General features: G+C 33.8%; 1 protein-coding gene across 17 annotated transcripts in view; it reads right to left on the minus strand.

The window, feature by feature from the left end:
- Positions 1-15,497, minus strand: part of tnca (tenascin Ca) — a 327,362-nt gene that overhangs the window by 1,018 nt on the left and 310,847 nt on the right. For all 17 annotated transcript variants that reach the window (XR_012406651.1, XM_073951876.1, XM_073951880.1 and 14 more), the window contains 5 exons: positions 13,098-13,230; positions 10,938-11,089; positions 5,411-5,507; positions 5,158-5,319; positions 2,886-3,049 (listed from right to left, as the gene is read on the minus strand). Coding sequence is in view for 16 of the 17 variants with exons in the window: in XM_073951876.1 (XP_073807977.1) it covers positions 2,886-3,049; positions 5,158-5,319; positions 5,411-5,507; positions 10,938-11,089; positions 13,098-13,230 (708 nt within the window). In the remaining variant the exon portion in view is untranslated. The remainder of the gene's footprint in view (positions 1-2,885; positions 3,050-5,157; positions 5,320-5,410; positions 5,508-10,937; positions 11,090-13,097; positions 13,231-15,497) is intronic.

A 15,497-nucleotide genomic window follows, 5' to 3' on the forward strand; every position in this document is an offset into this window, starting at 1 on the left:
TATTTATTTATATATATATATATATATATATATATATTTATTTATGTGCTTTTGAACTTAAATACTTTATACAGTTAATGAATATTTATTTGTGTTATTGAACTTAAATACTTTATAAATTTTATAATTAAATTGTAGTAACTATTTATTTATCTAGTTAATTATTTATTTATGTGCTATTGAACTTAAATACTTTATGCAGTTAATAATTAAATTATAGTAAATATTTATTTGTTTGTTTGTTTGTTTATGTTATTGAACTTAAAATATCGTTCATAATTAAATTATAGTGAATGTTTATTTATTTTGTGTTGTTGAACTAAAATTCATACAGTTCATAGTTTATAATTAAATTACGGTAACTATTTATTATTTATTTGTTTATGTTATTGAAATTAATATTTCGTTCAGAATTAAATTTAAGTGAATATTTATTTATTTATTTATTTATGTGTAATTGAACTTAAATACTTTATACAGTTGACAATTAGATTAAAGCGAATATTCATTTATTTATTTATTTATTTATTAGGGTTAGGGTTTAAATTAATCATGTATTTATGTGTTACTGAAATTAAAATATTCATAATTAATTTATAGTGAATGTTTATTTATTTATTAATGTGTTATTGACCTTATACTTTATACAGTATAAATAAATTATAGGTGACAATTAATTATACTAATTTATTTATTTGTAATGAACTTAAATACTCTACAGTTTATAAACTCTACAGTTTATACTCTACAGTTTAAATACTATACAATTTATAATTAAATTACAGTGAATATTTATTTATTTATTTATTTGTGTTATTGAACTCACTTTATAGTTTATAATTAAATTACAGTAAATATTTATTTATTTACTTGTTTGTCTGTCATTGAACTTTATAGTTTATAATTAAAGTACAGTGAATATTCATTTATTTATTTATTTTTCTGTCATTAAACTTTATATTCTATAATTAAATTAAAGTGAATATTTATTAATTTATTTGTTTATGTGTTATTGAACTTTATAGTTTATAAGTAAATTACAGTGAATATTTATTTATTTATTCATTTGTTTTTCTGTCATTAAACTTTATAATTTATAATTAAATTACAGTGAATATTTATTTATTTATTTGTCTGTCATTGAACTTTAGAGTTTACAATTAAATTACAGTGAGTATTTATTTATTTATTTATTTATTTATTTATTTATTTATTTATTTGTTTGTCTGTCATTGAACTTTATAGTTTATAATTAAAGTACAGTGAATATTCATTTATTTATTTATTTATTTATTTATTTTTCTGTCATTAAACTTTATATTCTATAATAAATTAAAGTGAATATTTATTAATTTATTTGTTTATGTGTTATTGAACTTTATAGTTTATAAGTAAATTACAGTAAATATTTATTCATTTATTCATTTGTTTTTCTTTCATTAAACTTTATAATTTATAATTAAATTACAGTAAATATTTATTCATTTATTCATTTGTTTTTCTGTCATTAAACTTTATAATTTATAATTAAATTACAGTAAATATTTATTTATTTGTTTGTCTGTCATTGAACTTTATAGTTTATAATTAAAGTACAGTGAATATTCATTTATTTATTTATTTATTTATTTATTTTTCTGTCATTAAACTTTATATTCTATAATTAAATTATGTAAATATTTATTAATTTATTTGTTTATGTGTTATTAAACTTTATAGTTTATAAGTAAATTACAGTGAATATTTATTTATTTATTTGTTTATGTGTTATTGAACTTTATAGTTTATAAGTAAATTACAGTAAATATTTATTTATTTATTCATTTGTTTTTCTGTCATTAAACTTTATAATTTATAATTAAATTACAGTGAATATTTATTTATTTATTTATTTATTTATTTGTCTGTCATTGAACTTTAGAGTTTACAATTAAATTACAGTGAATATTTATTTATTTATTTATTTGTTTATGTGTTATTGAACTTTATAGTTTATAATTAAATTATAGTAAATATTTATTTATTTATTTGTTTTTCTGTCATTGAACTTTATAGTTTATAATAAAATTACAGTGAATATTTATTTATTTATTTATTTATTTATTTATTTGTGTAACCTTGAATGCTTTATACTTAATTGATTATTAGTTTTTATTTAATTATTGTGAATAATTAATTTCAGTTTAATTTAGACAACATTTCTATACAACTATATAACGTATTTGCTTTTATTTTGCAGAAATGCTGGTGTCACTTTACATTTATAAAAATGATTTACAACATTAAATAGCAACAAATAAAGTGTTGCTTAAACCTGAGTTTACATTTTTTTCATTAATAGTTTAAATTATCTTACACTTTTGTACTTTCAGTATATCATTATGTTTTGCTTATAATTTCATATCGAATGTTTATTGAATATACAATACATTGGCAATAGTTCATATAATTTAATAAACCTGAGCTAACACTTATTATTAACAATGAAATATCATATTAACTAATGTTAAGAAATATATTATATAACTTTATTGTTAGTTCATACTTCATACTTTAACCAAGTCATGTTGCTAATATTTTTGTTGTCTGTTTTGCAGAGAACTTGTTTTTCTCGTGAATTAATTAACAACCGCATTGATGAAAAAATGATTCATTGGATTTACTACATTTTTAAGGTTAATGGTTGCAAACTATTTATATGGGCTGAATTTAATCAGACAAATTAAGTTGAACATTATAAAATTTAATTTCTTTATTTAAATTCAGCCCATATAAAGAGTTTGCAACCACTTACCTTCATTTGTAAATCCAATGAATCATAAACTAAACTTCAATGTCAAATGTAATTGTTCTCTGTTTAATAAAGGCAGATTCAGCGCTCTTACTTTGCTGTGGCTGCTGTCTCCATATTTGCCCATCAGATTGACTCGATGGCAGTTTTTATACCAGAAAGCGCCTTTGTATGAGAGGGCACAGTTGGTGATGGCGATGTCATTGTCACTGTCATAGGTGGAGAACGGCCTGTTCTGGTGATACGTCAGAGAGTCGCCTAAACATACGCACACGCACGCATGCACAAACATACGCACGCAGACACGCACGCACGCACACACACATACAGTTATAGTTCATGAAAATGCATTTTTTAGTCAGAGAAAATGAGGGAGAAGTCAGGGAATTTGATATTTGGCTTGAAGTGCATGCCTCAGTCAAAATCAAGCATTTAAACACAGTAAATCTGTATTCCTCTATTTCACCATAGGCTAATTAAAAAATGAACGATAGCCCATTAAAATAAATAAGGTAATTGAATCTAACTTTCAGTCTTAAGCACTGTGTCCTAAACAGATGCAATGTGAAATCATGTGGTTAAGGCATCACAGTGTTTTAATGCATCGCTCGTCTCTTCAGGAGGAGGCCTGAATTAATATAGCTAAACTGCGACATGGTCATCTTGCGGAAATATTACCAATGATCCATCAGGTAATGTTTTCCCCCTCTCTCTCTCTCTGTTGGTAAAGCGCTGTCAACAAATATTTTTCCTCCACATCCCATAATGCACAGCGCATCGGCCTACGGCAGCTGAATTAGTCCAAAAGGCGCAGTACTTTTTGTGGTTGGACCTTTGGTTGGACCCAAGTGTGCCGCAAGCCTACGTTTGAGTGAAGGTTTCGGCCGTTAGATCGCCCCCTGGGGGCTGGCTGCAGTACAAGTCATAAAGCCCGCCTCCTCCGTGTTAATGAAGGAGACTTGAGCCCAAATAAAAAAAATATTACACTTGCAATAAAATGTCCCGAAAGATGGTTCTGGTCGATTAAGGCACTGGTTATTGTGCTGAAATAGGTGCAGATCTTCATTTTTGTAAACAGTTTGTTTTTAGCAGTAATTTAATGCTGGGCGTGTCATCGTGATTGACAGCTGTGATTGACAGTTTCTCAAAGCGCGGCGTCTGAGCTTCGGCAGGAGACTGAAGTAGACTGAAATGTTATTATTCGATTTCTGTGTTATTTTACCATGACAAAATGAGTTCAGCAGTAAACTATAGTTTCTGACATACATGATCCTGGTGGAACACTGTTTATTTGCTAAGTTCAGGGCTTTTTTCGGGCTTTATTAGTTTGCTGATACACGCCTAGCCACCCAGATAGCAAAACACAGTTCCGGCTAGATTCTCGCCTGCCGGAGACTTATCTCTTAGAGCTCAGACTGACTAATGTTACCTCTGCTGGACCTACTCCGGATGCCTGGACTCACTACCCAATACCAGCCCGAGTCAATCGAGCCAGATGCGGCGGCCGAGCGAGCAGGCGCTGCCGCATGCGAGCCGGAATCAGCCCGCGACGCCGCGAGTAAGTTATGCGCTGCGGCCTGGAGCTGGCGCGATTGAATATATAAAACCCTCATATTTGTTAACGTTATTACATCCATTTGTGTTGATATGACAGCAAACGCATGCTGAGAAGTTCGGGGGGCGTGGTTGATTTTACATAAAGCGTTTGATTGGAAGCTCGACTCCGCTCATTTTCGCGGCTCCTCCTCTGGCTCCATCAGACAATCCTTCTGCGCATGTCTGGCTCCAATTTCAGCAGTCTTTTGCGACAGTTTGTGCCCGTCAAGCAGGCGTTTTGCCCTCAAGGCGTTCAATGGGAAAAAGGGCTGTCGCGTCGTCCATATTTTTTACAGTCATTGGTTGGACCTGATCATATTCTCACCACAAATGAACCGCTCCAGGGTTCGTTTAAAAGCGTACTGAGACCACCTCTTCAAGCAGGTCTGGGTACGCTTATTTGGTCCGCGTTTGGTGCGCACTCGAGTACGATTGCTGCATTCTCACCTGCCCAAACGAACTGCACCAAAAGGGAAAACGAACTCTAGTGCGATTCAACCAAACTAAATAAGGCAGGTGTGAAAGCACCCTTAATCTGTATTCCTCTAAATCACCTATAGGCTAATTGAAAAATTAAGTAGGCCTTTGAATATATAAAGCAATTCAATCAAATTTTCTGTCTTAAGCACTGTGTCCTAAACTTTGACATCGACTTTTTTTCGGTGCTTATTATAGTTCATGAATATTCATGTTTTTAGTCAGGGAATTTGATATGTGGCTTGGAGTGGGAACCCTCAGTCAAAAATAAGCATTGTGTTCCTCTAATTCACCTGCAGTTCCACTGTATGCACCGATCTGGATCTTGTAGCGGGAACGAGGATCTCCGATGTAAAATCTGTCATAGACGGCAAAAACGGTCTCAGATCCATCACGCAAGTCCACGCGGATCTCATACTGCTTGGCCGCTGTGATTTTGTGCAGATTTGACAGTCCTATAAGATCAAGACACACCACCAGTGCTGTCAGTAAGTATACATTTTAGATATTAAACAGACAAACAGACTGTTAAAAAGTGAGTCTCACCGAGCCAGAATTCGTCGCTCGTGTCTCCAAATCCCGCAGAGTAGTTCCTCCAGTTTCTGTAGAAGTTTAGCTTGCCGCTCTGACGGCGCAGGAACAGCTGTGGAAATCAGAGATGTCGATACTGTACTGCAGGGCTATTCAATTAGTTTGTCATGGGGGCCGGTTCATGAAAAGCATCCCAAATGAAAGGCCGGAGAGATATGACTTGCTATATGAGTGTTTTCAATATAAAAATAAATCTCTCTTCTTCCAAACATGGTATGAAAATGATATTGCATTAGTTAGACAACTGCTTAATTTAAACGGTAATTTATTATCTTACAGTGAATTTTTAGATAAATTTGGTTTTCCAGTTACTCCAAAAGAGTATGCTATTGTATTTGATGCCATATCTCAACAGCTCCTTCATTTTATAAGAGCGTAAGGAAATAAATCTTTAGAAGGAAAATATTTTAAAGAAAACCTTTTTTTTTTTTTTAGCTGATATTGATATTATTAAACAAAGTTATACTAATAAATATATTAGAAATATTATAACAGGTTATACAGTTGTGTATAACAATTTAAAATGGACCAATGTATTCATAAATATAAATTCGAAAAAAGCTTGGTGCTTTTATGAAATGTATTGTATAAATAACAAAGTAAAAGAAGTTACATTTAAAATTTTACATAGTATATATCAGGTAAAGAGGTTTTAGAGAGATTTAATTTGGATATTGATTATTCCTGTGGTTTTTGTTGCATGGAAAAGGAATCTATTGTCCACATTTTTTGTGATTGTATACACAAGGATTTTCTGGGTGGATGTGGACAATTTTCTAAGAAGGAAAACAAATATTGTATTCAAGTTTTTTGATATTTGCATTTATTATTTTAATACATGTAAAATAAATACCTTTATAGTACAACTTTTTATTATTTTGGGAAAGTTTCATGTACATAAAAAATGGACTTGATCAAAGCCAAATTTTGTTCATTTTCTTCAAGAGACAGGACTACTGCACAAGTTTGGAGAACACTGTAATAACAAAGCAAAGAAGACTTGTAATGTTTTTGAGGAATATAAGATTTTCAATTACTAAATGTTTTTTTTGTATATACACTCTGGCATGTATTTTTTGTGTATAGTATTGTATAATTCTGTATTTGTTAATAAAAAAATAAATAAATAAAAAAAAGACATTTACATTACATTTACATTTAGTCATTTAGCAGACGCTTTTATCCAAAGCGACTTACAAATGAGGACAAGGAAGCAATTTACACAACTAAGAGCAACAATGAATAAGTACTAAAGGCAAGTTTCAGGTCTGTAAAGTTTAAGAAGGGAAGTATTAGTAGTATTAGTTTTTTTTTTGTTTTTTTTGTACAGTTAGTGTGATACTCAAAGAGGCAATTGCAGATTAGGAAGGTGAAGTGGAGACTAAATAGTTGAGTTTTTAGTCGTTTCTTGAAAATAGCGAGTGACTCTGCTGTTCTGATGCAGTTAGGGAGTTCATTCCACCAACTGGGCAGATTGAGCGTGAGCGTTCGCAAAAGTGATTTTTTCCCTCTTTGGGATGGAACCACGAGGCGACGTTCATTCACAGAACGCAAAGACTTGCTATATGAGTGATAACACAACTGCATATAAGAGGCCATATGCTGGATTTTTATTCAAGACATCCATATTACATTTTTCTAGATTAAAATGTTAACATATTGTATTTTGAAACTACATAATATCAGTGCATTGTACAAAAGGCTTTTTTTATTTATTTTTTTTTTTTACAAACATTCAAATGTATTTCAGAACACAACAAAAGCAGTGCACTGCTGAAGTAGGCTTCTTCTACATTCAGACACATTTGTATGTTATATTTTTGAACTGCATTACAATTAGGGATGAAACAATTATATATTTTGGTTGTACGATTAAATAGTCTGAAGAATAATGATGGTTTCATGGTTATCACGTCTAATGTGAAGTCAAGCGTTATATTAAAGGAGTAGCTATTTAGATGAACTGTTGTTGTCATCTGCGTTCATGCATATCATTTTAGTAATAACTCGTCTAACATATCTTGTGTTTACATTGCACTGAAAGTCACGCACAACTCTCACCGTGAGATGTTTTCTATGGTGTGCGCATTTGTGTTCTATTGCTCCGCTTGTGCGCGCATATTGTCATATAATCTTACATTAGAAATAACAAACTTGCAAGCGGAAAAGACGTGATGTGGGAACGGCCGCTGCTATAGTTAATCCGGTGTTCGTGCGTATTAGCCTCGGTGTACTTAATTGGAACTTTAAACTAGCGCATAGTTGACAACTTGGCATAACTTTGTTCAACTGCAGCAGTATCGTTTTGTTCCGTGCAACAGAAATGCGGCTTAGAGAAGACTTTATGATTCATTAACCATGACGAAATAAAGCGCAGTTAATAGTGAAATTGCTAACTGTTGCATCCCTATGTTTTCGGTTGCACGCACCAGTCGCTTATGGTGACTTATGCTTTGCGCAGTCTTCAACTGCAGCTCATGCTGTATTAAACAGACGCACGTCACTTCATACCTATAGCGGCCGTTTTTCGACTGAACTAAATTTATTTTTGATGTCTTGGTCACACTGTTTAGCTGCTGACCGAGGGTGCGTCTCGCTATTAGTTTTACTCGATCTTAGTGCGGCATTTGATACCATTGACCACAATATCCTCATAAATCGCTTAAAGTCTACAGGTGTCCAGGGACCGGCTCTACAATGGTTTAAGTCATACTTAACTGACCGCTACCAGTTTGTAAATCTTAATGGACAGCCTTCACAAATCTACCCAGTAAAGTATGGGGTGCCTCAAGGATCAGTTTTAGGCCCTTTACTGTTTACAATTTACATGCTACCTATGGGAGACATTATTAGAAGACATGGGATCAGCTTTCACTGCTATGCAGATGATACTCAATTATATATTTCCACTAAACCTGACGAGACGTCTGAACTTTCTAAACTAACTGAGTGTATCAAAGACATCAAAGACTGGATGACCAACAATTTTCTTCTCTTAAACTCAGACAAAACAGAATTATTACTTATTGGGCCTAAATCTTGTACACAGCAGATCTCGCAACTCAATTTACAATTAGAGGGATACAAAGTTAGCTTTAGCTCTACTATAAAAGATCTGGGTGTCATATTAGACAGCAATCTAACTTTTAAAAACCATATATCCCATGTCACAAAAACTGCCTTCTTTCATCTGAGAAATATCGCTAAATTACGAAATATGCTATCCATCTCAGATGCAGAAAAGCTAGTCCATGCTTTTATGACTTCGAGACTGGATTACTGTAATGCTCTATTTGCTGGCTGCCCAGCATCCTCTATTAACAAACTTCAATTAGTACAAAATGCAGCAGCCAGAGTTCTGACCAGGTCTAGAAAATATGATCATATAACCCCAATTTTATCCTCCTTACACTGGCTGCCTGTTAAATTTCGTATTGAATTTAAAATATTACTTCTCACCTATAAAGCTCTAAATAATCTAGCTCCTGTTTATCTAACCAACCTTCTGTCTCGCTACGAACCAACTCGCTCCTTAAGATCTCAAAATTCAGGGCTTCTGGTAGTACCTAGAATAGCAAAATCAAGTAAAGGAGGTCGAGCCTTCTCTTTCATGGCTCCTACACTCTGGAATAGCCTTCCTGGTAATGTCCGAGGCTCAGACACAGTCTCCCAGTTCAAAACTAGATTAAAGACCTATCTGTTTAGTAAAGCATACACTCAGTGCATCACCTAGCAGGTTCCACACTGGCTTCTACATCTTGCTTATATACACTATGAACAGCAGCTACGCTAATTATTCTCTTTATTCTCTATTTTCACCTGGGGATACTCATCCCGAGGTCCTCAGATTAGGCGGAGTCACTGATTGGATCCAAGACCAGCGACGTGATGATCCCAAGGATTCCATATCCGGGACCAGGCCATATCCTGAGCTGCTGCTGCGCTGATGGTCGTGGGGAGTGGAGAACATGAGTCTGATTCCAGCGACGCTCCAGGGACAGACGAGTCTTCATTGAGGCCATCTTCCAGCATAAACCACGGCGAATGAAGTTCTGCACAAGACTTTTGGCCAGCGGAGAAATTAAAATGGTCGTGCCCAACTGAGTCTGGTTCTCTCAAGGTTTTTTTTCTTCACTCCCATCAGGTGAAGTTTTTTTTTCCCTCTCCGCTGTCGCCACTGCCTCGCATGGTTCAGGATTGGTAGAGCTACGTATCGATGAATTTGCTCTTCAGTGTTTGAACTCTCAGTAATGATTAAATCACACTGAACAGAGCTAAACTGAACTGAACTGAACTTAAACACTAAAACCTGAACCACACTGTTCCAATTACTATGACCATTTATGTGAAGCTGCTTTGACACAATCTACATTGTAAAAGCGCTATACAAATAAAGCTGAATTGAATTGAATTGAATTGAACTGTTTGAAGGGCCGGAACAAATTGCTTCGGGGGCCAGTTCGGCCCGCGGGCCGCCAATTGAATAGCCTTGCTGTACTGTTTTTTTGGCTCATAATTATAGAAAACCTACTTTAAAGATAATAAACATGCATCCAAATTAAAGCCACTAAATAAAAAAAAAAAAAAAAAAACGAGCATGATCCGTTTTTTTTTTTTAAATGCCGTTTTTTGCGCCTGGCGTTTTACGCGTTGGTGTGCACAATCTCATTGACGCCCTTTATATAGTCATGAGGTGTTAAACGTCGACGGAAAACGCGAGCAAAAAACCATCTTGGTGTGCACAGGCCTTTAGATTGAAATTAATTTACTGTTCTGCTTCAACCTGTGGGATCATTTACGGTTACATATTTATATCATAATAATATAGTCTAAACAAAGCAATCAATACATACTATACATCATTTGAAAGCTTATTTTCTAGCGTTCATATCCAGGGACTGACTTCTAATAGATATTATTGAGCACACAGTTATTTATTATTTTGCAAGGATAATCATCAGGATCCTAAAGCATTACTTTGCTACAGCAATCTAGATGTAAAACATTCTGAGATGTTTTGTTTTAGAGGTAAACACCACCAAACTGTACATCCTACATTTAAACTGCATCTCTACTATACGAACATTATCAAAAGGATTAAAAAAGGGTTCATATTTCTCAAAACATTGGGCGCACACTTGTGTGGTCACTAATGTAAACTGAACGTCATCTGGTGGTCAAGTTTGGTACTGCGGACAAACAAAATTGTACTGAAAGGTCGTTTTTTGAGGTGTAAACTTCAAACTTGGATTATAATTTGATCAGATATTTAGCACTGATGTTGCAAACTGACATTTTCTTTTTATAATATTCTACTTTTTATGAATAGTCATGAACACACTTGTTTGTAGAGCAAGTAGTTTGACCGTTTTCTGCCGATTGTTATTCCTAGCCAGTTCTCCAATAGGCGATTGAATCAGAAGTTCTAAAACAAACGCTAAAAATGAGCGCACTTCTGTATTGCAGAATAAGGTACACTTACCATCCATCCTCCTCCATCAGTGGTCATGTCACAATAAACTCTGAGCGGCTGCTTCTCGTCTCCGTTTATGTAAATGGTGTATGGACCGGAGGACGTCTCTCCATTCAGCAGAGCTTCTGAACAATCCCTGGGGTGTCCGTAGAGCATTCCCACTGCACGCACAACATGAGGATTAAACCAATAGCTATGTTTCCAACCAAAGACGTGAATTAAATTCATACTAAAACTGGACACATAAAAGACATGTAAATAATAATATTAAAAAAAAGAAATAAAATCGTCACTTCCGGATTAAGTGGCGCCAAATATCAAAACTAAAGACAGAATTTACTGCGGTAGGAGAAGCTGTGTGGATCTTTTCTTTATTTAACAAATGACTTGCAGCTCAGAAGACATTGCCGACATGCAATGATCACGTGGTGGCGTTTCAAGGTATGAGACACGGAGCACAAACGCTCTTGACATTTCTGGAGGTCATTGATAATATAATAACTCTAATACTGAAACGGTAAGTTGTTTTAGAATGACCAAAACAACATTTGAGATGTTTTACAGTACGCTCAGCCTGCTGGTTTGTCCATTCACACACATTTGTATCATCACATGAATCTCTTATAACAAAATCACATGATTTTTTAAAAATATGCATACTAGAGTTTGTTCGGTAAAAGTGTTTTCATTGTTTATTATACTATAACATCTGTAAGATGCATAGTTTGTTTTAATGTTTATATTATTTTAAGGTGAAGTAGTTCATTGGATTTATTAAAGTAATAGCAATTTTGTGGTAACTTTAGTATACTGAATTAAAGAACTTATAAACTGAATTAATATTTTATCAGATATTCAAATCTTTATTCAGCAGGGATTCATTAAAATGACCGTAAATGACAATTAAATATTTATAGTTGTAAAAAAAAAAAAAAAAAAAAAAAAAAAAAAAAAATATATATATATATATATATATATATATATATATATATATATATATATATATATATATATATATATATATATATATATATATATATATATATATATATATATATATATGGTGGCGCAGAGACGCAGTAGGTAGTGCTGTCGCCTCACAGCAAGAAGGTCGCTGGTTTGAACCTCGGCTCAGTTGGCGTTTCTGTGTGGAGTTTGGCGTTTCTCCGGTTTCCCCCACAGCCCAAAGACACGCGGTACAGGTGAACTGGATAAGCTAAATTGTCCGTAGTGTATGAGTGTTTATGTAAATGTGAGTTGCAGCTGGAAGGGCATCTACTTCGTAAAAACATATGCTGGATCAGTTGGCGGTTCATTTCACTGTAGCGACCACAGAAAAGAAAATTGATGAATGAATGAATATCATTATTATTACTATTTATTGAATTAAAAAAAATCTTCCTACATGCCAGTGGATCTCTTTCTAATTGTGATTTCTGACTGAAAAGAAGTAAATGAAACATAACGTTATATGTTAATTTAATAATACTAGTAGGTCATAACCAGTAGGCAAGTGGGAAGCAATTATATCAGTGAACAGATCTTAAATGAATCTTTGCGTTTAGTAAACAAGGTTTATTTATGGCTTTTATTTGAGCTCTTTAGCAGAAAGGGACTAAAGGGACTAAGCCAACAAGAAAATAAATGAATATATATATATATATATATATATATATATATATATATATATATATATATATATATATATATATATATATATACATACATACATACATACACACACACATACACACACACACACACACACACACACACACACAAACACACAAACACACAAACACACACACACACACACACATATATACACATATACATATATATATATATATATATATATATATATATATATATATATATATATATATATATATATATATATATATATATAATAAAAATTAGCTTGAAGGGGCTATTAATATTAACCTTAAAAATGTTTGAAAAATGTAAAACTGCTTTTATTCTAGCTGAAATTAAACAAATAAGACTTTCTCCAGAAGAAATAATGTTATCAGACATACTGTGAAAAATTCCTCACTAAACATCATTTGGGACATATTTGAAAAAGAAACGAAAATTCAATTGAGGGCGAATGATTCTGACTCCAACTGTACATTTTTAAATGTTTTTTTATTGTAGTTTAGTACTGACCGGTAGTGAATTCAGTGCTGATGCTCCTGCTCCTCTTGTCTTCAGACACGGCCTGCAGAATGACTGTATATTTTGTGGTGCTTCTCAGATTAGACAGAGTATGAGATGCCACAGACGGGTCCACAATCACCTCCTGAAACAACACACATCAGGTACACTCTGAACATCTGTTTAAAAAGGCGTGGGCACTTTATATTAGAGGGGTTCATTTAAAGTCTTAATGAAGATGTACAACAAGTCACTTGAGTGGAGTTTCCAACACAATCTCACGGCAATTCGTAACTTTTTCATTTAGTGGCTAATTCGTACAAATTCGTACGATCTAATTCGTACATTTTAGTACGATTTGCGTATCCCCCAATGACGGTTGGGTTTAGGGGTGGGGTTAGGTGCCACGCCTCCTTTTTAAAATCGTACATTTTCTTACGACTGAACTCGTTCGAATTCGTACGAATTAGCCACTAAATTGCCAAAAGGTAAAATACTTACGTTTTCTTGTGAGATCAGGCTGGAGTTTCAGTTCAAAATACCCCACAATTAATGTTTTAAAACTCTTTGAATCTGCCCCTTTTAGGCTTTGATCCTAATTGTGGCATTTTTGGTGACTGTTGCTTTAAATTTAAATTAGGGTGTGCTCTTTTCAAAAGAAGGCGGAGCTACATATGCCTGTGTGTCAGCATAGCGGCAGATTCAAAACAGGACTAACGTCCTATGGTAATGAGGGTGAGACTGTCACTAATGGGCAGGGCGTTGACAAGTACAAAGGGAGATTGTCATAGTGTTTCTGCAGACTGTTTTTTTCAAGTGTGATTATAAAGAATTTAATTAGTTAACTTTTGCTATTAGAAGCTGGCTATATTTACATAGTGTTGCCAAAAAAAAAAAAACTGTTTAAACCCATTATAAAAGTGACTTTTTTGCATAATAGGTCTCCTTTAAGTTTGTAGCTACTGTTCTACTATGTGTGTGTGTGTATAATTTTTACTCTCAAAGATCTGGGGCCTATTTCAGTAAGGAGGATCAACCAACTCGGAGTGTAAACTTGATCTCTGAGTTGATTTTCCGAGAGATTAAAAACTCGGTTTCAGAACTGATCTGAGTTGGGTCAATCAACTTTGAGTAGACCAACTCAGAGATAAGCGCGCACACTGCGACTATAAAAAGGCATTATCAATAGAGCGCAGATATTACGAGTGACTATGGTAACATCTTATATAAAAGATCAGCATTTCTTTCTCCTGCTGAACTTGATGTGCTCATGCAGAGTTATAGCAAATATTTAAAAAAGTAACACCACTGCATCAGTGAAACAGAGACAGTTAGCGTGGGAAAACAGCTCAAGTTAATGTGTAATTTTTCATTTAAAGTATTTAAATATTTATGCATAATAAGTAGGGATGTAACGGTATTGTAAATACCGTCATACCGCAATATTAATTTTTTTCGATATTACCGAAGTCGCATGACTCGGTAAAACTATAGGTCTTCTGAGAAAATTTGCTCAGGCGAATGAAGCGAACGGGAGGTAGCGAAAACTACAATTCCCATCAGACCAGGCTTGACCATCATCCCTTGCGGTCTGTTGTCGCTACAGATCCAGTAATGCGGAAATGGAGTGTGCTGCTAGAAGCGTGGATGAAAAAGAGCTGGAAAACTCTAAAGCGGGTGTTGTCGCTGCGCGCGCGTACTGAATAGCGGTGTTGTCGCGCGAGTTCTTATCAGCTGTGTTGTCGCGCGCGTACTGAATAGCGGTGTTGTCAGCACACTGTTCAGATTGATGCAGACATGAGACCTCTATCTTACTCATGGTTTGTCCTCTCAAGTGGGGGAAAGACAATGCACAACGTTACCCACTGCTGTCAACCTGGGCCAAGTCATATCTCTCTTGTCCCAGAAACCTCAGTCCCAAATGAGAGGGTTTTTTCTGTGGCAGGGGACATTGTAAATGCCCAGAGATACCAGCTTTTACCAGATTATATTTATATGATAATTTTCCTTTAAACCCATCTCTATCTAAGTGAGTGAGTGATTAAATGTTGAATGTGATGAGTTTTCAACAATACTAAATTGAAACTTTATTTTTTTTACATGGTTTAATATTTTTTTGTTATTAAAATTGAAGTTCCTGTTTCAAAGCTTACAGATAGATGGCTAATTTGTATGTCATTGACACTTTTGGCACTTTTTTGGAGTATTTTCATAAGTTTTGTTTTTTCCTGTAAATGATTCAATAAATACCGTACCGTGACATTCATACCGAGGTATTACCGTACCGTGAAATTCTGATACCGTTACATCCCTAATAATAAGTATTACAATTATTAAAATATAAGTATTGTTATGTGTGACGTTTATAACATTTTTACACACGTTTCCACTTTTATACATGCTGATCAGTTT

Source organism: Danio rerio, chromosome 5 (genome assembly GCF_049306965.1).
Source record: "Danio rerio strain Tuebingen ecotype United States chromosome 5, GRCz12tu, whole genome shotgun sequence".
In the NCBI taxonomy this organism is placed as follows: Eukaryota; Metazoa; Chordata; class Actinopteri; order Cypriniformes; family Danionidae; genus Danio; species Danio rerio.